General features: G+C 36.8%; 2 protein-coding genes across 4 annotated transcripts; one reads left to right on the top strand and one right to left on the bottom strand.

Moving 5' to 3' along the window:
* Nucleotides 1–2,269: 2,269 nt before the first annotated feature.
* On the bottom strand, nucleotides 2,270–18,202 carry LOC113467151. Of its 3 annotated transcripts, none has more exons than XM_026823175.1 (2): nucleotides 17,915–18,202; nucleotides 2,270–2,560 (listed from the first exon to the last, which is right to left on the bottom strand). In XM_026823175.1, exons 1-2 carry the CDS (start codon nucleotides 18,192–18,194, stop codon nucleotides 2,529–2,531), a joined length of 312 nt encoding a protein of 103 aa, XP_026678976.1. In that variant the 5' UTR covers nucleotides 18,195–18,202; the 3' UTR covers nucleotides 2,270–2,528. The 3 variants fall into 3 exon arrangements, 2 of the variants coding, with proteins under 2 accessions (XP_026678976.1, XP_026678977.1); XR_003391320.1 differs by lacking the exon at nucleotides 2,270–2,560 and adding an exon at nucleotides 3,747–4,525; XM_026823176.1 differs by lacking the exon at nucleotides 2,270–2,560 and adding an exon at nucleotides 4,619–4,658.
* Nucleotides 9,711–21,896, top strand: LOC103508604 (phosphatidylglycerophosphatase and protein-tyrosine phosphatase 1-like). Its single transcript, XM_008473160.3, has 5 exons — nucleotides 9,711–9,946; nucleotides 12,026–12,189; nucleotides 17,277–17,357; nucleotides 19,149–19,337; nucleotides 21,021–21,896. Exons 2-5 carry the CDS (start codon nucleotides 12,037–12,039, stop codon nucleotides 21,183–21,185), a joined length of 588 nt encoding a protein of 195 aa, XP_008471382.1. The 5' UTR covers nucleotides 9,711–9,946; nucleotides 12,026–12,036; the 3' UTR covers nucleotides 21,186–21,896.
* Nucleotides 21,897–25,029: the final 3,133 nt, after the last annotated feature.

Raw genomic sequence — 25,029 nt, 5'->3', positions numbered from 1 at the left:
TATTTATTATTTTTGACGATCTTTACGAAAAAAATACATTTGGACAGTTATATTTTTCATGAGAATCATCACAATGAAACGAAATGTGAAGGGAGATATGGAGAAGAGAAACAGCTGAAATACGAGGGGAAAGAGAGTGAAAGAGATAGGAACTAGTCTAGCTGATAAGGATGAATAGGACTCTAGGTCATGAGGAAAAATATTGTCTATTGGGGACCATTTAGATTTGAGATAACAGAATGTAATTTGCAAAAGTACAATCGTTACCAGTCAATACTTGTGCCAGACATTGCCCATATTGTCTGCATGTGGGAGTTTAACATTTGACTGAACAAGCTATCCAAGAGTGATAAATTAGGTCAGATTGTATCAATATGCAAATGTATTCAAGTGACTTATGCTGTATCTACCCTTCAAGCTAATGTATAGAAATATGTTGGACATTATTGGTTACCAAGTTATCATTTCAAGTACATACATATGTAAGTAAGTGTAGAAAAAATTACCAAGTGACTTGTGCTGTATCTACCCTTCAAGCTAATGTATAGAAATATGTTGGACATTATTGGTTACCAAGTTATCATTTCAAGTACACACATATGTAAGTAAGTGTAGAAAAAATTAAATTATGAAATACCCATGTTTGAAAAGCATAAAAATAACAATAACAAAACGAAGACAATAGCATTAAGGCCCTGGCAAAAAGGCCTTCATGTAGTCAAAAGTTAAGCTACCTTCAAATAGGCAGTGAGGAGAGTGTAAAAGGACGAAACAATTCCCAACAAAGCGGATAAGGCCCAAGAAAGTAAAACGAGAAATAAGAGATAAGGAGGAATACAAGAACGAAAATAAAAGAGAAAGAAGCAATATTTTAAATCTGAAATAAAACTCAGGGGGGGAAATGGGGAAAAATAGAGAAAAAGGTTTCCCTTGAACGACAAAGAAATGACAAAAATTTAATATATTAAAACCACCGACAATACTACATTACTACACATATACGAGGATTCCAAATAAAAATAATAAAACAAAATGGGAAAGCACTCACACACAACAGTGCAATTGAGGGGAAAATGTTGGAAATGAAAGGAAAAAAAAAACGGTAGAAAATCATGGGATCATGGAGAGAAAGGGAGGGAGAGAGTAGGCTAAGGGGAAACAGGGATTTTCTCCATTCTTATAAGAATAAATACATAAAGGGTACAAGCTTGCAGTTATCCCATACCGTTGTTTAAAATTTAATTGTGCTTTTCCAAGAGCATATTACAAAAATGATCATACCGGCATTAGCGGCCATTCCCTTTATACATTAAACAAAACCTAGACGTAGATATAAAACTATTTAATTATACCTACGTGTAATATTAGGAACACTGCAGTCATTTTCAAGGGCTACAGATTTCGCAGGCTATAAATCCCAAAGCTGCTCTAGTGATACCCACACTCCACAGTTATCCCTCAAAAAAACATTAATAATACACAGAAAACAAGGCCAAACCTCTTCCTAGAATGATGGATGATTTATTTTCAATAATATTTTGCCGGGATAATCCTCCAAGTATTTCTATTTCTGGGAGGAGATCCCCGGATTAGTGTAGATAAAGCCTGTAGTCACCACCATTAAAGAGGATATTGCTGAGGCAATGCGGTAATGTAGAGGCAGAGATGGGGGTGTTGAGGGATATTGGAAGACTGCGGTTCATTTGGGAATATTGGGGAACTGTGGTTGTGAGGATACATAGTGGATTATATCGAGACCTCTCTCGAGAGAGTTTCTTTCCAATGATTAATGAACAATCCTAGGACATTTGAACGAAGTCAAGGCACCTCTTCGGAACTAGACGGCCATTCTAAGAACACTGGCAAACTGGATTCAATATACAAGCTTGCAGTTATCCCATACCGTTGTTTAAAATTTAATTGTGCTTTTCCAAGAGCATATTACAAAAATGATCATACCGGCATTACCGGCCATTCCCTTCATACATTAAACAAAACCTAGACGTAGATATGAAACTATTTCATTATAACTACGTGTAATATTAGGAACACTGCAGTCATTTTCAAGGCCTACAGATTTCGCAGGCCATAAATCCCAAAGCTGCTCTAGTGATACCCACACTTCACAGTCATCCCTTAAAAAAACATTAATAATACACAGAAAACAAGGCCAAAACTCTTCCTAGAATGATGGATGATTTATTTTCAATAATATTTTGCCGGGATAATCCTCCAAGTATTTCTATTTCTGAGAGGAGATCCCCGGATTAGTGTAGATAAAGCCTGTAGTCACCACCATTAAAGAGGATATTGCTGAGGCAATGCGGTAATGTAGAGGCAGAGATGGGGGTGTTGAGGGATATTGGAAGACTGCGGTTCATTTGGGAATATTGGGGAACTGTGGTTGTGAGGATACATAGTGGATTATATCGAGACCTCTCTGGAGAGAGTTTCTTTCCAATGATTAATGAACAATCCTAGGACATTTGAACGAAGTCAAGGCACCTCTTCGGAACTAGACGGCCATTCTATGAACACTGGCAAACTGGATTCAATGCAGCTGAAACGCACAAGATACAATAATATTAATGTAACCAAGGCGAGAGGAAGATGAGAAAAATTGATTGAAACAATATTGTGAAGCACAATGAAACGAAATGTGAAGGGAGATATGGAGAAGAGAAACAGCTGAAATACGAGGGGAAAGAGAGTGAAAGAGATAGGAAGAAGGAGAGAGGAAGTAGAACCTACTGTAGTGTGAAATAAAAACTGGACGAAACGTCCATAGTCAAAGGGTTGAAATATTGAAGAGGATAATGTTCAAGTGGAGAAAGAGGGATGGAGATTAGTGTGAGCTAGAGAACAGAAGGTGGAGTATAGAAAAAATGATTAACCATCTTTCTACATCTATCGTTCTTCATATATGTAGGAACTTTATCTTTATCGCAGTTCGTATTAACAGTATATTTTTCTTAGTTTTACATTCAATGGTCTGGAAAGAGCTGATTTTATCAATATTGTTTTCTATAGGTAATTATCTCAAAAACAGGTTAAGCTGAGACAAAATCCCATCTATTATTTATTCACTGCGATAACAATGCAACATGACTTTTTTTCGTACAAAAAAGTGTCCGCTTTCTCATGGCAGGTTCAGATAAAAATGTTATACGTTGTTAAAAAAAATCTCTCCCCGTTTTTCTCTCTTTTGGTCGAGAGTGGAAACATACAGGGTGTTTATTGAAGTTGGACACTCATTTAGCTTTGATCTTAGTGAATGACTTTATTTGCTTTGTACTTTGTACATTGGACCGTGTTACAGACTATTTTAAAAGATACAGTTGAATTACAGCTAAGAAAAAAGAAAGTGGAGAGAGGGATAAGAAGATAGAGAAAGCGAAAGAATCAAAGAGGAAGGGAAAAAGGAGGGAATAAACTTTAACATGACCTTTTTATTCTCCAATCCCTCCGGATACGAACCCTCGTCCCCAGGGTATAAAAGCAGATAATCCACATTTATGTCAGGATGATACGAAGAGGCCATTATGATGGTCCTTCGCTCGAGATGGAAATACATTTTTACCTCCTACGTTTCTAGGCTACGTTCAGGGGGAAAATGAATATTTTTCTCTCGGAAAATGAGAAAACACGGGTAGAGTACATGGGAAAAAGAGAAAGATAGAGAGGAAAGCACACGACTAAACTGACTGTCAAGCGTAAAATTAAACTGAAATGCTACAACATACATGGGAAAAAGAGAAAGATAGAGAGGAAAGCACACGACTAAACTGACTGTCAAGCGTAAAATTAAACTGAAATGCTACAACAGTAGGTATCATCATTTCCCTGCCTAGAACTGCTGTCATTCCTAATGAAGTGCTGTTCCTGGCAAATGATTTCGGATTTTCAGCAAGAATAAATAATAATGTTAAGGGCGAGGGAAACCGTTTCCTACAGTAGCTATTTATTTAGAAAAGGGAAAAAAGTGTTAATTAAAAATAGTAGTAACAAAGGGTTATTTGATAATAGTAATAATAATAACAAGGGATTATTTAAAAACATAGGTAGGTAGGTACTCTGTAAACATGTTTTCTATTGCAAAAAATTCTTTGTTTGTATAAATCTAATAATACATAGTAGTAATTTTATCTACGTAAAGATCAAATTTCCTTTTGTGTTCAATATTTTTGCAAAAATTTCAACCTATCTCTTTTGGCTCCTAGATACAAGGGCACTTGGACAGTTTTTCCAATAATTATTAGCTACCTGACTTGAAAACTAGAACGTTCCCAAAAGGATTTTCAATATTCTTATGCTTTAAACAGTCTAATATAGTACCTATGCATTTTATCTACCTTAAAGTAAACTGGCACTGCACCAAAATAGCTCATTGAAATAACAGCAATGGTAATAATAAAGATAAAGGATGGAACCTGCAGGTGACAGACGTAATAAAGATGACAGGTCTGGAGTACGTTTGTAGCATTCTGCAAAGCTCTTCATTTTCTTCCTTAGAATATTATACTTCCTAGAATGAAAAGAGGTCAGAGGCGTTTTCTGTGAATTGATATTAATAAATATAATTTTTTGAGTGGAAGGTAGCAGAGCAAGGTTAACACTATGCAAAGCTCTTCATTTTCTTCCTTAGAATATTATACTTCCTAGAATGAAAAGAGGTCAGAGGCGTTTTCTGTGAATTGATATTAATATAAATATAATTTTTTGAGTGGAAGGTAGCAGAGCGAGGTTAACACTGGAGGCGTTGTCTGCCACCAAACCTTTCAGAGCTCTATTGTGGTCCAATTTTCAAAATAATTATTTAATCAGAATAAAATTCCATGTCTCGGCTGGAATGGAACTCGCACCCTCCTGTTTACCACGCGAGCGACTTGACCCATACTCGTAAGTACAAAGAGTACTTTGAACATCACACCTTGGTCCGACTCAGGGCTTTGAAGAGGACAAAGGACACGGAAAGAGAAACGAAGAAAGAAGAGGTGGAAAGGGAGAGAAATAGAAGGACAACGAAGGAAAAGAAGAAAGAAAGAGAGGGCTGAGGGAAGGAAAGGGAGAAAGAAAGGAGCATAGAGAAGGAAAGGCAGAGAGAGGGACATAGAGAGGGAAAAGGAGAGAGAAGGAAAGGACACCAAACCTTTCAGAGCTCTATTGTGGTCCAATTTTCAAAATAATTATTTAATCAGAATAAAATTCCATGTCTCGGCTGGAATGGAATTACTACACCACCGAAGCGAAATTTCGTAAATGAGACTGTCTGAGAAGAGGGGGGATATGGGAATAAATACAATTGCCATAAAATTCGGTGGGGTAGAGCTTACGTGTCTGAAATAAAAAGGAATTCATTGTGTTCAACATGGATTATATTACGTACCTAACTGAAAGTACTAAAACACTGAAATTTTATCACTCGAAAAACCAACCGTGAGATAGGAAGTCCGGAGCGTTAACCAACACACTACTGAGGTTGGTTTACTTGTATGAAGTTGGTTTACATAATTAAGTAGACCATTTCAATTAGAAAATTGAAGGGAGAAATAGGTAATGAAAAATCTTCTTCGCATCTCGTCATACAACCTACAAAGTAATATCACAATCCAAAAGATGGTAGGTATTACCCAAATGTCAAACTATTTCCTATTCGATCTCCACAATCATGCATGATTTTCTTCCCATCATAAACCTTCCCTTCTAGGTACGTAGCTTTCTAAGTGCAACCCGTCAAAAATGTTCAACTTTTTGTACGCCAGCAGAAATACATTTCCAAGGAGACTTTTCTCTGACATTTTCCTTGTGTCTCCAGAGATGAAGGAGACTTGAGACAAATGAAACTTGATCCCGTTCTAATTTCTGAGAAAAGAGAAGGTTCTCCAACTTTAAATTTGAAGGTAACATCTAAAATCTACGTAGGTAACTTTAATAATTATGTATATGGTACACATGAACAGAAATACATATGTATGGTAACTAGGTATATGTAAAATAATTATTTGAAATATCATATGACCCATATTACTTTTACCACATACACATGAACAGAAATACATATATGGTAACTAGGTATATGTAAAATAATTATTTGAAATATCATATGACCCATATTACTTTTACCACCTAATATACTCGCAGGTACTTTCATTTGAAACTTATTGCAAATTGAAAGTATACTCGGAAGGTTACACAGTGACCACTGACCACATAATTATGATAATACAAGGTAGATTCGTATAAGCTCAACCCATTCTTTAGGGCTGTTTGCCGCTACACCTAAGCCTCGAAGGGGGCTTTTTGGGTACGATGTTCTAGGTAACAATGATCCCGTTCTAATTTCTGAGAAAAGAGAAGGTTCTCCAACTTTAAATTTGAAGGTAACATCTAAAATCTACGCAGGTAACTTTAATATGTATATGGTACACATGAACAGAAATACATATATGGTAACTAGGTATATGTAAAATAATTATTTGAAATATCATATGACCCATATTACTTTTACCACGTAATATACTCGCAGGTACTTTCATTTGAAACTTATTGCAAATTGAAAGTATACTCGGAAGGTTACACAGTGACTCAGGTACTTTCATTTGAAACTTATTGCAAATTGAAAGTATACTCGGAAGGTTACACAGTGACCACTGACCACATAATTATGATAATACTAGGTAAATTCGTATAAGCTCAACCCATTCTTTAGGGCTGTTTGCCGCTACACCTAAGCCTCGGTGTGGGCTTTTTGGGTACGATGTTCTAGGTAACAATTAGTGTAAAATTTCAGATGTCCAGCATCCACACTGCATCTAGGTGCATAAAACCAAAATGGCAGAAGCATAATCATTGAATATTAGGGTATGATGAATTACCTGAATCCTCCTCCCTAATGAAGTGTGTCATTAAAATAGTTCCGGATGATAAATGGGCCTAAATAATTATAAAACCTCACATTACATAGAGTGATGAATATTTAATCAACCTCAACATAATGTGGCTTCCATACTAACAGAATGGGTGTTTGAAAAAAAAATTGCTATCTAGGTGTGTGGATAAAGGTATGTACCTAGATTCAGAAGTTTCTAACCCGTAAATACGTATTGTACCAAATAAGGGTCCAGAGCTTCAAAATGTAATGTGTTAATCGATTGCAAATATTTCAACGGGTTACTTTCTAGTGTCCTCGTGACCCAGGTATCTGAAAGAAAAGTATTGTGTTTCTTATCATTATCACAACACCCCAAGAGTCTGACGTAGCAGTTATTTCCTTGGTATGAAATAAAAACGGCGATGAATGATGAATCATGACATTGATGACTCATCTCAAATAATTAAAACAATAATGACCTTTTTTAATCCGTACCTAATACAAAGGAACTTCGAGAATTCTCTAACTTTTCAAAGGTACCTCTAGAATTCTCAATTTTTTTTCTTCGAAAATGGAAGATCCTGTTGTAAAGGACCGAAATTTGACCTAATAATGACAGTTCTGTGTAAGAATGAAAAGTCCTACGAACAAACCCACCTACCTAGTCCTACTCAAACCCACCTACTTACTGTTGAAAAATCCCGAGGGAAGCAAGCGGTCTAGGACCCTGAGGACTTACTGTCTATCCTAATGATTCCAAGATGTGGGGGTTTTCTGTGAATTCCCTTCAGAGAGAAAATGGGTATGAGGGTTTCCTTCCGTCACGAAACAATGATAAGGGTTTTTTACTGTTTTGTGCTGTCTAACTGTCATGACTCATCCATACTATTATTTCGTGTTCCACCTACCCGTACAATCGTACCTTTATGATGTACACAGGTATGTATATTTGATACATATTTTCGCTCTTCTGTAGGACTGAGAAGTGGGTATTGAATTAAAGATATGACACTCTTTCCCTTCCATATAGGGACAAACTATGGTCACATATCATACATTAAATTCAAAGTCAGCTCCCATGGCGTAGTGGTCACTGCACTCGCCTTGCACGCGGGAGACCCGGGTTCGATTCCCGGCGGGGTCAAGAAATTTGTATCATGCAAATGATTGATCCCGTGACTGGCTGTTGCGGGGCCCACTCAGCCTCGTGAGGAAAATGAGTAGCTATGACATATAAATGCGCATAGCGACCGGTGCCAGCATGGTAGGTAAACATTGGATTTTAGGATTATTGAGATATTGGGAAAATCCTACAATGCTGCAGTGAGCACCAAAGTTGTGACATAACACAAAGAAATTGCATTTACAAATCCTCTGTATGGTAAACAATGTAATCAAGTAAACATGTCTGCTAAATTTTATTTAAAGCGGGCAAACTGATCAAAAGTTACGGTGAAACAAGGAGTTTCATTATAAATGCAAGAGGTTTGATAGAGGGAACTGTAACTGATAAGGTCTTATCGTCCCGAAATCGACGAAGAAGGAAGACAGGATAGGAGAAAGTCGGCCATTCCGAGAGCGAACATTATTCAATCAATGTGATTTCTCAATTTTCTCGCTCTCGAATTTTCGACCCATTATTCGTTCAGGATAAAATCTGCCTTGGGTAGGAATCGAACCCGCGGCCTAGCGCTTACAAGACAGTCGCGTTACCAAAGTAACTAGGCTGGCGACTAGAAATAAAAACAAGCTTTTGGTCAGACCCAAACAGAAATCGACTTTCCATTTTTCGAATAAGCTGAATTTATTATTGTTATTTTTATTTCGTTTCAGAGGAACGAGTATTCGGAAAGCATAGGTTGTCAAATTATCAAGCAAGATGATGTTACTCAGGTAAGTAGTGCCAACAAGAAAAACTGACTTCCTTTCCAATTGAACCCACTTCCCTTATTTTGAAAAAAAAAAAAACTTTCTCCGCCAAAGACAAGAGAAACGGCAAACGAAAAATACTTATCCAAAGAGCGCTTAGAATCAGGAAAGTATTTTTCACCATTTTCTTATTGTTGTGGGGGGGGGGGGGGGACACCAAACCTTCCATTTCACCCAGCAGTGGCGTGAATACTACTTCGGGGGCCCCAAACAATAGCAGATATTACTTTCCTTATCCTATATTTTGAATATAGTGCCACACTTAGGACCCCCTGGAAGTGTCTACAGGGCCCCCGCTGCGAGGGCGGGATATAAGCCAGTGCCACCCAGCTCAAAAAAATCTACGCTAGTTTGTAGTAATACTTCTAGGTAATTTCTAAACTATACCTGAAAATGGCTACTTGGTCTTTGACAAATAATATCTCTAGTAGCACTGTCAAACTTTCTTGACTTGGCGGGGCGGAGTGCTGCCGCGCTCCCTTAATATAAGTAGCATTATTTTGGTAATGCGGCCCCGAGAGCTCAGAGCTCATCATAATCTAATTAGAACTACAAACTAATAATGTACACCACATGAAGAATACATATGTAAATACGTAATAGCATATAACTTATAACTCCTATATCATGATTAGATGCGTATTCAGCTCTTTGATTAACATCATAGTCAATTGTCATATCGACCAATTTATATGCTTTCATAGCTACGAGTCCTATCATAATCTAATTAGAACTACAAACTAATAATGTACACCACATGAAGAATACATATGTAAATACGTAGTAGCATATAACTTATAACTGCTATATCATGATTAGATGCGTATTCAGCTCTTTGATTAACATCATAGTCAGTTGTCATATCGACCAATTTATATGCTTTCATAGCTACGAGTCCCAATTTATAGAGCAGATAATTTCTTACACTCTCTACCTCTACATAATATGTGTGAGTAACTTGTGTACTGAACATACTGTATTACTGTCTCACGTTTATAGGTAGTCCTGATAAGATTAGACTCGCGTGAATACCCAGGTCGTTGTGGTCTTTTATTTGAATTGCTTCCTTCTTAATACTTGGTGATTTAAATAATTTTTACACACCGCGGCACCGTACCATCGATCATATTGAAGAGGAGTAAAAAGGTGAGTGTTGTTTTTATTAGCAGAAATTATTTTACAAAAATTCTTGGAATAAATTTATAACATTGCCACTGGTCTTGTTGCTAAATTGTTTTAAAATAAAATAATCTATTTATTACACGTGTTTTATTTTAGGGGAATAAAATTCTAGTTAATTTATTTGTAGAAATATGCACTTGAATAATGCAACACAGATTGCACTACTGAATTTATTTGCATAATGAAAAATATTATAATAAACAAGGATAGGAGCATTAAAAGAGAAATAAAAAAGAGCATCAAAAGAAATTAAGTAACTCCATTCATTCAATGAAGCATTTCAACTTCATTGAAGCTTCCCTATTAAAGGGAATTTCCTCAATGGCAGTATTAAATTACCTATGTACCTAAAAGTACCTACACTAGTACAAGTAGTACATAATATATGTTAGTACATATATACATATTATTAGTTATTTCTGTTTATCAAAGTAGGTAACAGATAAATTTTGTAGGTACGCATGATACCTGTGTACCAATCAGGGAGAGTAGTACCTACAACACAGATAGGAGAATAACACAAAAGCTACTATTTAGCACGCGCCCTAAACATCAAAGTAAACAACATTATCATTTTCAAGGCATTCACAGACAAACATACAACCGCTACAAATAGACCGTATAAAATACAAATAGACCGAACAAAATACAAATAGCCCATATAAAATACAAATAGGATGATGTCCTATTTATTTTCTCACATACAACAGATTGAGAGATGGATGCCTCCCTTAAGCTATTTAGACATAAGTACAAAGAGTACTTTGAACATCACACTTTGGCCAGACTTGGGCTTTGAAGAGGACAAAGGACACGGAAAGAGAAAGGAAGAAAGAAGACCTGGAAAGGGAGAGAAATAGAAGGACAACGAAGGAAAAGAAGAAAGAAAGAGAGGGCTGAGGGAAGAAAAGGGAGAAAGAAAGGAGCATAGAGAAGAAAAGGCAGAGAGAGGGACATAGAGAGGGAAAAGGAGAGAGAGAAGGAAAGGGAGGGAGGGAGAGATAGAAAGACGAAAGATTGAGAGTAAACAATCTTTTCTTTGAATCTTTATACGAACGCACGTGGTACTTACATATGTGTACAAGTAGATATATATCTCAAATCTCCTCCTTGTTTACGTGATCAGAAAAAAAAAAAAAACAACAACAACAACAGCTACAACAAACAAACATTCACCCATCTTGAAAACATTGATTTTATCTTTCGATAAAACTGAATTGAAATTTGGTTCGCTATCAACTTTCATAATTTAGACTCAGTTACCTCTCTTGCAGACAGTCAACTCTAAAGTAAACCAAGTCAAAAATAAAGAACAAAAAATTTGGGGAGAAAGCTATAAAGACGTAAGAATCCAAAACCAAAATAAGATACGAGATACTTATTTAATTTCTTGGGCTGCAGTCAACTCTAAAGTAAACCAAGTCAAAAATAAAGAACAAAAAATTTGGGGAGAAAGCTATAAAGACGTAAGAATCCAAAACCAAAACAAGATACGAGATACTTATTTAATTTCTTGGGCTGATTAGTACTTAGAAACAGAAAGGACAAAATGAAATGAGATGGAAATTTTGACCCCACTTAAGGCTGAAAACAGAGTGAATGCTTAGTGGATCCGAAAAGTGTACTGGGGACTTTTATTTGGTAAACGGGTCAATTTCCTATGGGGCACCTTCAGGTTGAACACCCTGTATAGAGCTTTTTGCTCTCAACTCTATGCTGTTCGAATTCGTTGCTTCCCTCTATGTTGCGATGCTCTCCACTCTGTTTTTAGCCTAGATGGGCATATTTGGACTTCAATAGAATGACACAACTGTACTGGGGACTTTTATTTGGTAAACGGGTCAATTTCCTATGGGGCACCTTCAGGTTGAACACCCTGTATAGAGCTTTTTGCTCTCACCTCTATGCTGTTCGAATTCGTTGCTTCCCTCTATGTTGCGATGCTCTCCACTCTGTTATTAGCCTAGATGGGCATATTTGGACTTCAATAGAATGACACAACACAATACATATTGAATAACGACTACATTGGTATTCCCCCAGGTTGACGTGCAATGAATTTCCACGATGTTTGGAGTAAGATTGGGTTTCTCCCATCCCTCCTGTACGTTTTCCTGGCAGACAGAACTGGCATCGAGAATTTCTACACGAGGATCGACAAGAATGTCATCTTGGGAGCTCTACCATCCAATTCTGTTTTAGAAAAGGTAAGTTAATCGATAAATTCTTAGGATAGGGACCACACATCGTAGATTCGTATAAGCTTAACCCATTCTTTGGGGCTGTTGCCCCTACACCTAAGCCTCGACAAGAATGTCATCTTGGGAGCTCTACCATCCAATTCTGTTTTAGAAAAGGTAAGTTAATCGATAAATTCTTAGGATCGGGACCACACTTCGTAGATTCGTATAAGCTTAACCCATCCTTTGGGGCTGTTGCCCCTACACCTAAGCCTCGGAGTGGGACCACACTTTGAGATAATCAAAATTATTAAGGTTCAAAATTATCAAGCAATAATGTAGCATTTTTCATCAAAGTTTAAAATAAAGCATTCCAATTGGTTGATTAGCTTCAATAATTGATTATCTCAAAGTGTGGTTCTGAGCCTTAGTTGAGTGAACAATAGAACTCACTCGGATAAAAGGCCAAACGGTGCCCAAGTCCCCAAGGCTTTTGAAAATTTCCTTTAAACAAGTTGAAAATTTCAAAATAAAGACATTCCATTGAAATATAAAGCAACTCTGATTTAGAAACAAAAACCAAAACCATGCACTTTGGCATCAAAGTCAACAGTGCATTACCACCGCCTTGCAACACAAAGAATTTCAAGGCGAATTCTTTCCACTGCACTCTCCCACACTCTTCATTTTTTTTCTCTCGAGAGAGAGCTTCCTCTTTTCTAACATTTCACTGTCTTCTTGTTTCTTTGAAGAAAAAATTGTGTCATCATTCAAACTAATTTTCGTTTTGATTGAAACGCTGCTGAATGACGTTCCTTCTTGTTCCGGGAGAGAGAAAAAAAATAATAAAAACTTTTTTTCCGGCACTTGATTTTCCGTCATCTCCCTCTCCCCTGTCCCCTCTTCTATTCGAGTTGATTAAAACTTATTTGTTTCAAATGTATACGTCAGTATTTGTTCTCAATTTTCCAGCTTTTTTACAGGGAATATGTGAAGAATGCGGGTGGATAAATAAAAAAAGAGTACCCCTTCTGGAATCATTAAATAATGTACAGATGATGTTCAATAATTTATTACAGGTACCTATTTTGGATTTAGTTCCTAAATTCCTGAAAGAATATTGTCCTTCTCGTATAGAACCCTCAAAATTCAGAAGGAGTCAGCCACAAGCAACTCTTAAAATTTATACAACCCTCACACTTCTTGGAATTTTGTAAAATATTGTATGTATGTAAGTAGTGTGGGTATGTATGTATGAATAAGTTTTACTGAACTTGCAACTTTTCCGAAATTGTCAAAGTTTTGCACGTTTTTCAATCCATTGTCTCTACCAATAAAGTATGGAATCGCTCGTAATCCCGAAAAAGAACTTTTCGCACGCAAACTTCTGAACAGAACAAAACACACTTCTTGTGAAACCCTCGCTAATAAATTTATTTCAAAGTTATTAGTTAGTTTTGACAAGAGTTTGTTGTAGAATTTAGATTAGAATCTATTCATAACAGCTGACCCAGATGGGTAATCTGGTTATAAAAGTTATCGTAGGAACTATGAATACTCTGACCTCATCCGGTACCTATTGGATGTTTATGTTTATACAATAAGAAATCTATTACTGGCTATGTACATACAATCAATATAACATACTTAAGGTTACTACATAGAAGTAGCTGTTATTGTATCAAAACAAGATTAACAAGACACATTGGGTAGCTTAAAGAAGTTAATTCTATCCTCTTTCCTTTGCAGAACTACAACATGAACCCTGATGATGCTGTCAAATACATCACCTACAAAAGGAAGCAAATCAGGATAACCAAAACGGAGAAAGCCCAGATTGACCAATGTTACAACATATACGGATCTGCAGATGGAAGTACAAGAGCTCCTGTACAAGTCAATGATGACATTTGAACGAAAAATGTCACCAAAAAAATGGGGCTTTTATATCTCCGAAACCAGAGCGTCCAGGTTTCCACAACCATTCATCAGGTTTTTACGTCAACCATACCAGGACCATTAGAGTCTTCCATAATTGAGCATGGTACACAGAACGTACAACGCAACGGTTCCAAATCCAAACCCGCTGAATTCACCAACATTGACAGAGCGCCTCAACTCATTTACCAAGTTAACTACAGATAGGAGAATAACACAAAAGCTACTATTTAGCACGCGCCCTAAACATCAAAGTAAACAACATTATCATTTTCAAGGCATTCGAAGCTTAGATGTAAGGGCAAACAGCCCTAAAGGATGGGTTAAGCTTCTACGAAGCTTAGATGTAAGGGCAAACAGCCCTAAAGGATGAGTTAAGCTTCTACGAATCTACGAGTCCTCTGGAGCTGCACTCTAAAAATTGTAATTTCGTACCTTGAAGGCACCCTGTATATCGGATTGTACATAATCTTGAACCCTGTATGATTTTATCACGTGTATCAGATTGATCAAATTGAAAACATGACAGTTCACTAGGGCACGGTGCAAACAGCCCTAAAGGATGGGTCAAGCTTCTACGAAGCTTAGATGTAAGGGCAAACAGCCCTAAAGGATGGATTGAGCTTCTCCGAATCTACGAGTCCTCCGGAGCTGCACTCTAAAAATTGTAATTTCGTACCTTGAAGGCACCCTGTATATCGGATTGTACATAATCTTGAACCCTGTATGATTTTATCACGTGTACCAGTTAAATGTGTTTATTTTTTCTGCTCTTTTAAAATCATCTCCTCATTTTTAGTTTAGGAGCTTTCCACTTTCCAAGTGGCAACTGGAGAGAACACCTCTGGTCCATTTCTTTAAGGTTATGAAGGTGTAATAATTGAAGGATATTCTCCAGCCAGACCAGCAAAACAAAAACAATACCAAACTCACAAATCACAAGGAAATAGGAAGTACCTACTGCAATATATAAGGATTAATGATTATTTATTGTATGGATCTTCTAAAATGATTAATTCTCGCCTGCTAGAAATAGGTTCACTAATACCCATAACCACCTTTTTGGTTAAAAGTGTCCCTGAAGTGTGATAGATATGCCAGGATATCAGCAGTCCAGCTATATCTCTGGGGATTCATAGCATTCTCCCATTACCCTATCCTTCATTTAAACCTACTCCTAATTAATTAAACCTGATAATCTGGTCATCACAACAAATAAATAACACAAACTGGACGAAAAAAAAGGTAAAGTGGCAAAAAAATATTATAGTTTATGCTATTTCGACCTCCCTGAAGTGTGATAGATATGCCAGGATATCAGCAGTCCAGCTATATCTCTGGGGATTCATAGCATTCTCCCATTACCCTATCCTTCATTTAAACCTACTCCTAATTAATTAAACCTGATAATCTGGTCATCACAACAAATAAATAACACAAACTGGACGAAAAAAAAGGTAAAGTGGCAAAAAATATTATAGTTTATGCTATTTCGACCTTTTTTCCTCCCCAGAGAAAATGCGAATAAAACTGATGGGAAGGAAATGAAATTACTAATGGCAGTCAGTAAGCATCATTTAAATAATCCTCAGAGAAAATGCGAATAAAACTGATGGGAAGGAAATGAAATTACTAATGGCAGTCAGTAAGCATCATTTAAATAATCCGAAAAAGGAAAATTCCGTTGGTCCTCATTTTTCCTGCTCTATGACTTTGAAACACCACCCAAGTAAGCGCAACTGATCTTAAGCGCAACTGATCTATTGTTCTTCATAGACATTCACAAGTTTGCTTTCCATGGAAAACGAATATGATTGAAGTATTAATTCCGGGGACGAAAATTACTCACATGGTGACTCGACAATATCGCTTATTTACCTACCCGGAGTAGTCACCGAAGGCGAAGAACCGAAGTATGTCTAATACCGAGAAGAAGAAGTAGATCTAGGCAGAAAATAACGAGAACAACAAGTAGGCAGAAAATACGCAGAATAAGTGTAGGCGGCACACAAAGAAAGTAAACAATATAACGAAACTAAACGTACACATAGACGAGGGAAGGATAAATTTGTAAGAGGATAGAAGAGAAAGAAAGCAATTTGAAAAAAGCAATAAAGAGAGGCGCACACAAAGAGCAACACTAAGCGTGTACCAGATTGATCAAATTGAAAACATGACAGTTTACTAGGGCACGGGACGTTCCCAGTTGAATTCTAGTTCCAAGACATCCTACCTGTCAACACTAAGGGGGAAGAAGGAAGAAATATTGAATGTTTGTGCAGGGAAAAGCGGGAGAGGGTCATAAAAAAGAGAGATAAAACAATAAAATAAACATTAATGAAATGAGACTGGGAGGGGGTTGATGAGTAAAGTTTTGAGCTCTCAATCCCTCCTCTCCCGCCCTGGATGGACATGAAGACAATAAGTGGGTATCTACTCCTAAGTAGGAAACGTGTTTTCCTCGAGTGAAAAAATATTCCAACTTCTAATTTGACAATAAGATAAGTGGGTATCTACTCTTAAGAAGAAAACGTGTTTTCCTCGAGTGAAAAAATATTCCAACTTCTAATTTTTCCCTTGCTGCCTCTTTATACTATGCTAACAGTCGAAATATTACCTGCATTACCTAATGCCTACTAAATAGTATTAAATACCTACCTATTCACAGGTATAACCATGAGTATCACTTCTAATTTTTCCCTTGTTGTACTATGCTAACAGTCGACATATTACCTGCATTACCTAATGCCTACTAAATAGTATTAAATACCTACGTATTCACAGGTATAACCATGAGTATCGATGAGTAAAATTACCTCACAAAGCATCAATTGCTCAAAATATTTCCCTATACGAGTACATACTAGTTTGTTATATCTACATATGTAGTACTTAAATGTAGTAAGCATATATCGTTACTTCTAATTTTTCCCTTGTTGTACTATGCTAACAGTCGACATATTACCTGCATTACCTAATGCCTACTAAATAGTATTAAATACCTACCTATTCACAGGTATAACCATGAGTATCGATGAGTGAAATTACCTCACAAAGCATCAATTGCTCAAAATATTTCCCTATACGAGTACATACCAGTTTGTTATATCTATGTAGTACTTAAATGTAGTAAGCATATATCATTGGAATAATTTTATTTGTTTTCATATTCACAGATCACCACAGAGGAAAATGTAAAGGGAGTCATCTCTGTCGTCCGAGATTGGGAGCTCAAACTTTTCAACGTGAATTTTACAGTTAAGTACTTGCAATTAATTCTGAGGCAACATGGACCATGCTGCAATGAAACACGCTTCAAAAACCATATCAATCGACGGAGGTCAACATGATTTTCCATGATTCAGACTCCAGACATGCTTTGAGACCATTGGAAATTGGAATCCAATGCAAAATCTTTAAGGGGTCTCACACTGAACGGGTATACAGGCAACTTTGAGAAGTACGTAGTCACCTGCAAAACCATACCTATGGAAATGATATAGAGTCTACAGAAGTCTCTATCATTTTCATCAGTTTGGGTTTGCAGCAGACTACGCGCTGCTCAAAGTCGTGCGTCTACGTGTGCAGTGTGAGACCAGCTTCAAAAGTTTACATTGGTTTACAATTTCCAATGGCCTTGGAGCATTCTTCTCTCTAGCATGCTTCATGTTACCTCAGTGTAATAGCGCCTTTACAGAAATATTCTCTAAACAGAGGCTTCATGTTACCTCAGGCTTCATGCGCCTTTACAGAAATATTCTCTAAACAGAGGATCATTCTTAATCCTTACTACCTAGCATCTACCTACTCTTACCATGTGCTTTCCTCTTGAAAAATGGTACAGTTGAAAAATGAGCTATCCAAAGTTGGAATGAAATATCGAATTCTGAAGGTCCAAAGTCTCGAGCCTTACCTGTGGACAGAATATACCAAAGTAAATTAATATTCTGGCGCAAAGCCTGCAAAGCTAAAACACCAGAAGCTTTGCAAAACCACACATTTATCAGGGTTAAATAGTAAATTGAGCAGAGGAGGGAGTGAAAGAGTAAAAGACAAATTAATGGGTAAGGATAAAGAAAGAGAGTCAGAGGCATGTGGTAGAACAGAGGTTTGTAACTCGATATGTTTAACGGTCAATATCTCCCTCTTTCTCTCCCTAATTTAGTGCATTTATCAGGGGTTAAATAGTAAATTGAGCAGAGGAGGGAGTGAAAGAGTAAAAGACAAATTAATGGGTAAGGATAAAGAAAGAGAGAGTCAGAGGCATGTGGTAGAACAGAGGTTTGTAACTCGATATGTTTAACGGTCAAGATCTCCCTCTTTCTCTCCCTAATTTAGTACCAGAAATTTTCACTTGAGATTAGCACACAAATTAGCACAAGTTTCTATGGATCCCGATTTGAGGTGAAAAGTTCTAGTGCTTGCTGTTAAAATTCCGAGTACCTAGGTACTATAGGCAAAGAACAAGTACAAGTAATTTAGTACCAGAAATTTTCACTTGAGATTAGCACACAAATTAGCACAAGTTTCTATCGATCCCGATTTGAGGTAAAAAGTTCTAGTGCTTGCTGTTAAAATTCCGAGTACCTAGGTACTGTAGGCAAAGAACAAGTACAAGTAGCGCTTTATTTAGACTGTCAGATTGGAACAGAATGTCCAATTATGCTAACAACTCCAAGGCCACAGAAATAATGCTTGGAAGCCAAAAGAATAATGCCTTGGAAGCCAGTAGGGTTCCCATGACCGCTGCCGAGTTTAACCTCTGCATAGCAAGGGATATCCTTTGTATGAGGAAAGCAGTGGCCTTTTTGTCTCCCGCCATGACCGCTGCCGAGTTTAACCTCTGCATAGCAAGGGATATCCTTTGTATGAGGAAAGCAGTGGCCTTTTTGTCTCCCGTTTTTTCAATCAGCCGCTTCCCGAGATCTTTTATGGACGCCTTCGCACCCATAAGGGCAGGGGTCACCCATGAGGGTAGGGGTTGGTGAACTATATCTTAAGAGTTGATTGACTGACTATGTATTTTTGAATTCAATCTCTGACAACAGGAATGGGAGGGCAGAGGAGTGGCTCATTTGCAACTTGACACAATCGAGTTCGAAGCACCTTCACTGTACGCTATTGAGAAAGGTCTGGAGTTCATTCAGAAGGTGGCTCAATCTGGCGGCGTCACCTACATCCATTGTAAGGCGGGCCGCAGTCGGAGTGCCACGTTGACGGCCTGTTATTTGATAAAGGTAAGTGCCAAGAGATAGGTAAAGAGTGAGTGAGTTATTAAAAAGAATAAATCTTTTCAGTGGAATACTCATGGTGGATTTCACCAATGACTTAATGGGAGGTTTCACTAATGGGAGACTAAACAAAGGGGTAATCGAAAAACAAGAGATCCCTGACAGACTTCCGTCTTTGAGGAAAGAGCTAGAGAAGGGAGAGGGAAAGAAAGGGAAAAGGAAGAGGAGGTGAAGGAGAGAGCTGGACAAGAAGAAAGGAAGGAAGGAAGGAAGAAAGAAAGAAAGAGAGAGAGAGAGAGAGAGAGAGAGAGAGAACGGACAGAGAAATGGAAGGAGAAGGAGAGGGTAGAGAAGGAAGAAAAATAAAGACATAGAGGGGAGAGAGAAAAGGGTGTAGAAGAAAGGAGGAAGTAGAGGTAAGAACGGAAGGGGGAGAGAGAAAAAAGAAAGAGGGAACAGATGATTAAGACAGGGAGGGGAAAATATAGTGGAAAGGTAGGAAACAAGGAAAAAGGGATGGAAAAGAGGTGTCTGACACTAGAGAACTCGAGCTAGGAGAAATTGAAGGAGCAGAGGAAGGAAGAATACAACTGGAAAGTTAATTCCGTCTTTTTCATAATTCATAACTTTATAAAAAGAACAAAAAGGCTCGTAAATCCAGTCAAGATACTTAATTTTATTTTATTCCGTCTTTTTCATAATTCATAACTTTATAAAAAGAACAAAAAGGCTCGTAAATCCAGTCAAGATACTTAATTTTATTTTAAAAAAAGCTTCAATTTTTTTCTCCTAATCCCATGGAGATTAGGCAAGAAAATGGCTCTCTCATTTTTCTTCCTCTGAGTCTAAAGGTTTCTGGATAAAATTTAGGAGAGGAAAATACGCCAGCCTAGTTAGTAGTTAGCTTGGAAGGTAGCACGTCTGCCTTGTTCGCGCTAGGTCGCGGGTTTGATTCCCGCCCGGGGAGGATTTTATCCTAAACAGATAAGGTTGGCTTTCTCCTATCCTTCCTTCTCTTCGATACTCTCTTCGATTCCGGGACGATAAAACCTTAACAGTTACAGTTCCCTCTATCAGACCTCTTCACGAGTCTAAAGGTTTCTGGATAAAATTTAGGAGAGGAAAATACGCCAGCCTAGTTAGTAGCCTAGCTTGGAAGGTAGCACGTCTGCCTTATTCACACTAGGTCGCGGGTTTGATTCCCGCCCGGGGAGGATTTTATCCTAAACAGATAAGGTTGGCTTTCTCCTATCCTTCTTTCTCTTCGATACTCTCTTCGATTCCGGGACGATAAAACCTTAACAGTTAGAGTTCCCTCTATCAGATCTCTTCAAAAAATGAAGAATAGAAGCCACATTGATTTTCCTGTAAATTTCAAACCTGCACACAAATGTGGAGTTTCAACAGTAAAGTACATGGAATGACAATAATTCTGAGAAGATTTAAATTCTCACACGTAAATAAGAAAACTCGTAGGAACTATGAATACTCTGACCTCATCCGGTACCTATTGGATGTTTATGTTTATATACAATAAGAAATCTATTACTGGATATGTACGAGTACATACAACCAATATAACATACTTAAGGTTACTACATAGAAGTAGCTGTTATTGTATCAAAACAAGATTAACAAGACATATTGGGTAGCTTAAAGAAGTTTAATTCTCTCCTCTTTTCTTTGCAGAACTACAACATGAACCCTGATGATGCTGTCAAATACATCACCTACAAAAGGAAGCAAATCAGGATAACCAAAACGGAGAAAGCCCAGATTGACCAATGTTACAACATATACGGATCTGCAGATGGAAGTACAAGAGCTCCTGTACAAGTCAATGATGACATTTGAACGAAAAATGTCACCAAAAAAATGGGGCTTTTATATCTCCGAAACCAGAGCGTCCAGGTTTCCACAACCATTCATCAGGTTTTTACGTCAACCATACCAGGACCATTAGAGTCTTCCATAATTGAGTTTAATGGAATTCCTGTGGTCATAAATCCGAATTTAGTTTCAGCGAGTTCCATGTAAAACGTACGTCCCTTACAATTCCTGATGTATGTATTACACTTCTTTTCACTTTCTTTATAAAAGTATAGGAAAGTAATTTATTATTAATTTGTAGTGATTTTTTATCACCAAAGAGTTCTTACGCGTTGAGAGAAACTATTGTGATCAATCTGTATTTTCAAATTGAAGATATCGATGTATAGAATTAGTTCTTATTTAACTTTATATTCAAAGAGATAAACATAATTATGCTTAATGTAACTAATTTTCTTTTAAAATAGTTTTAAAACTGTACAAAAAAAAATGAAAATAATGAACTACCTAAATAAAAAAGGCAAAAAATAACCCTACGAGAAGGAGAAAGAACGAAATATATTAAATTTAAAAGTTTGATTTTTTCTCTTTTTTAAAATAATTATTCTTTTCCTAGAGTTTATAACTAGGGATTAAATATACATTTTGGATTATAAAACTCCTTTTTCCTTCTCTCATCTTTGCTTCCCCTAAAAGGGAAACATAAAAAATTATTCCTCATATTCACTTTTGTGCCTGTTCAAACAGAAAACAGAACTGAAAAAAAGTTTGTTTATCTATCCTTGAGAAAAGGCCTCTCTCTTTCTTTCTCAAATAAATTTTGTATTTATTTTTAAATGTGTTTATTTTTTCTGCTCTTTTAAAATCATCTCCTCATTTTTAGTTTAGGAGCTTTCCACTTTCCAAGTGGCAACTGGAGAGAACACCTCTGGTCCATTTCTTTAAGGTTATGAAGGTGTAATAATTGAAGGATATTCTCCAGCCAGACCAGCAAAACCAAAACAATACCAAACTCACAAATCACAAGCAAATAAAATATAAGGTTTAATGATTATTTATTGTAAAATGAATAATTTTCGCCTGCTAGAAATAGGTTCACTTATACCCATAACCATCTTTTTGGTTAAAAGTGTCCCTGAAGTATCCTACCTGTCCATAACAACTGGTCTGGTGTAATTAACCTTGATCTTGGGCAAAGTAGTCTTCAAGGTTCGCTCCGTATTAACCCACTCATGGTAGATTCATACTCCAGATCGTGCATAATACATAGATAGCATTAGATACGTATAAAATTTGCAGTCTGTTTAGTGAAAGATGTGAAATTTCAGGATTGGGCGATGGAAATGTGAGAAAGGGTCAAGAAAGCGATCGGTAATCTGTATTAGCTAATTCAGGAAATTCTACATGTTAACAATGGAGGAGTTGCAAGTGGGTAAAAATTATAAATAAATGGTCGATTCCTATGTAAAAAATTGGGAAAAATCCAAATCTGAGGTCAAAACTTTTAGATACGTATAAAATTTGCAGTCTGTTTAGTGAAAGATGTGAAATTTCAGGATTGGGCGATGAAAATGTGAGAAAGGGTCAAAAAAAGCGATCGGTAATCTGTTAGATACGTATAAAATTTGCAGTCTGTTTAGTGAAAGATGTGAAATTTCAGGATTGGGCGATGAAAATGTGAGAAAGGGTCAAAAAAGCGATCGGTAATCTGTATTAGCTAATTCAGGAAATTCTACATATTAACCATTGTTCTTCATAAACATTCACAAGTTTGCTTTCTATACGGTAATCTGTATTAGCTAATTCAGGAAATTCTACATGTTAACCATTGTTCTTCATAGACATTCACAAGTTTGCTTTCCATGGAAAACAAATATGATTGAAGTATTGATTCCGGGGACGAAAATTACTCACATGGTGACTCGAGAATATCGCTTATTTACCGAAGGCGAAGAACCGAAGTATGTCTAATACCGAGAAGAAGAAGTAGGTCTAGGCAGAAAATAACGAGAACAACAAGTAGGCAGAAAATACGCAGAATAAGTGTAGGCGGCACACAAAGAAAGTAAACAATATAACGAAACTAAACGTACACATAGACGAGGGAAGGATAAATTTGTAAGAGGATAGAAGAGAAAGAAAGCAATTTGAAAAAAAGCAATAAAGAGAGGCGCACACAAAGAGCAACACTAACTGATCTCCCTCCTCTCTCCCTCTATTGTCTCCCAGTCTCAATCTAAAATCCCCTGAATCTCTTCTCCTCTCTTTCTCTCTCTCCCTCCCTCTTTCTCTCTCGTCTAATCTCCTTAATCTACATATTTACGTCCTGTAGTTATGTGTGCTCGTAAAATTTATACAAAAAGATACAATATACGTAGGTATATTGTACACATAAATGCAACTGTCTGGTTTTACCCTTGTATATTTTTGTTACAACTACGTATGTATTAGTTGTTTTTTTTATCCCCTGGAACTAGGGCTGTAACTGTAATACATTACTTTCATTTCCATAACTCTTTTGTATGGGTACCCTTAAAGGTTGGTACACACCTGCATAGCACTATAGTTGAGACTACAAACATAAATATGAAAGGCCAGATAAGCTATCGAGCCCATGGGTTGAAAAGCAGGCCACACAAGAAATGGGACTACCCAGCCCTAGCCAACAGTATAAAGGATATAAAATAAGATATAGACACCGCATATGATACAAGACTGTCCCTGGGGTATGTACGGGTAAGTATAGAAACTGTACAAAAAAAAATGAAAATAATGAACTACCTAAATAAAAAAGGCAAAAAATAACCCTACGAGAAGGAGAAAGAACGAAATATATTAAATTTAAAAGTTTGATTTTTTCTCTTTTTTAAAATAATTATTCTTTTCCTAGAGTTTATAACTAGGGATTAAATATACATTTTGGATTATAAAACTCCTTTTTCCTTCTCTCATCTTTGCTTCCCCTAAAAGGGAAACATAAAAAATTATTCCTCATATTCACTTTTGTGCCTGTTCAAACAGAACACAGAACTGAAAAAAAGTTTGTTTATCTATCCTTGAGAAAAGGCCTCTCTCTTTCTTTCTCAAAAATAAATTTTGTATTTATTTTTAAATGTGTTTATTTTTTCTGCTCTTTTAAAATCATCTCCTCATTTTTAGTTTAGGAGCTTTCCACTTTCCAAGTGGCAACTGGAGAGAACACCTCTGGTCCATTTCTTTAAGGTTATGAAGGTGTAATAATTGAAGGATATTCTCCAGCCAGACCAGCAAAACCAAAACAATACCAAACTCACAAATCACAAGCAAATAAAATATAAGGTTTAATGATTATTTATTGTAAAATGAATAATTTTCGCCTGCTAGAAATAGGTTCACTTATACCCATAACCATCTTTTTGGTTAAAAGTGTCCCTGAAGTATGATAGATATGCCAGGATATCAGCAGTCCAGCTATATCTCTGGGGATTCATAGCATTCTCCCATTACCCTATCCTTCATTTAAACCTACTCCTAATTAATTAAACCTGATAATCTGGTCATCACAACAAATAAATAACACAAACTGGACGAAAAAAAAGGTAAAGTGGCAAAAAAATATTATAGTTTATGCTATTTCGACCTTTTTTTCCTCCCCAGAGAAAATGCGAATAAAACTGATGGGAAGGAAATTAAATTACTAATGGCAGTCAGTTAAGCATCATTTAAATAATCCTTTTTTTTTCGAAATATAAAAGTTTACGTTTATTCTGATCTCCCTCCTCTCTCCCGCTATTTTCTCCCAGTCTCAATCGAAAATCCCCTGAATCTCTTCTCCTCTCTTTCTCTCTCTCCCTCCCTCTCTCTTTCTCTCTCGTCTAATCTTCTTAAT

Source organism: Diaphorina citri, unplaced genomic scaffold, assembly GCF_000475195.1.
Source record: "Diaphorina citri unplaced genomic scaffold, Diaci psyllid genome assembly version 1.1 scaffold415, whole genome shotgun sequence".
Lineage (NCBI taxonomy): Eukaryota > Metazoa > Arthropoda > Insecta > Hemiptera > Psyllidae > Diaphorina > Diaphorina citri.
This window is presented reverse-complemented; position numbering and strand designations above follow the sequence as displayed.

What these genes read in the sequence shown, in the direction of transcription:
- LOC103508604 (XM_008473160.3), top strand. Translation starts at nt 12,037, where the DNA reads ATGAATTTCCACGATGTTTGGAGTAAGATTGGGTTTCTCCCATCCCTC. An exon ending in CCAATTCTGTTTTAGAAAAG is followed by an intron (nt 12,190 to 17,276) that starts GTAAGTTAATCG and finishes TCATATTCACAG; the next exon opens with ATCACCACAGAGGAAAATGT. An exon ending in CGGCCTGTTATTTGATAAAG is followed by an intron (nt 19,338 to 21,020) that starts GTAAGTGCCAAG and finishes TTTTCTTTGCAG; the next exon opens with AACTACAACATGAACCCTGA.
- LOC113467151 (XM_026823175.1), bottom strand. Translation starts at nt 18,194, where the DNA reads ATGCCTCTGACTCTCTTTCTTTATCCTTACCCATTAATTTGTCTTTTA. An exon ending in TTTCAAGAGGAAAGCACATG is followed by an intron (nt 2,561 to 17,914) that starts GTAAGAGTAGGT and finishes TGTGCGTTTCAG; the next exon opens with CTGCATTGAATCCAGTTTGC.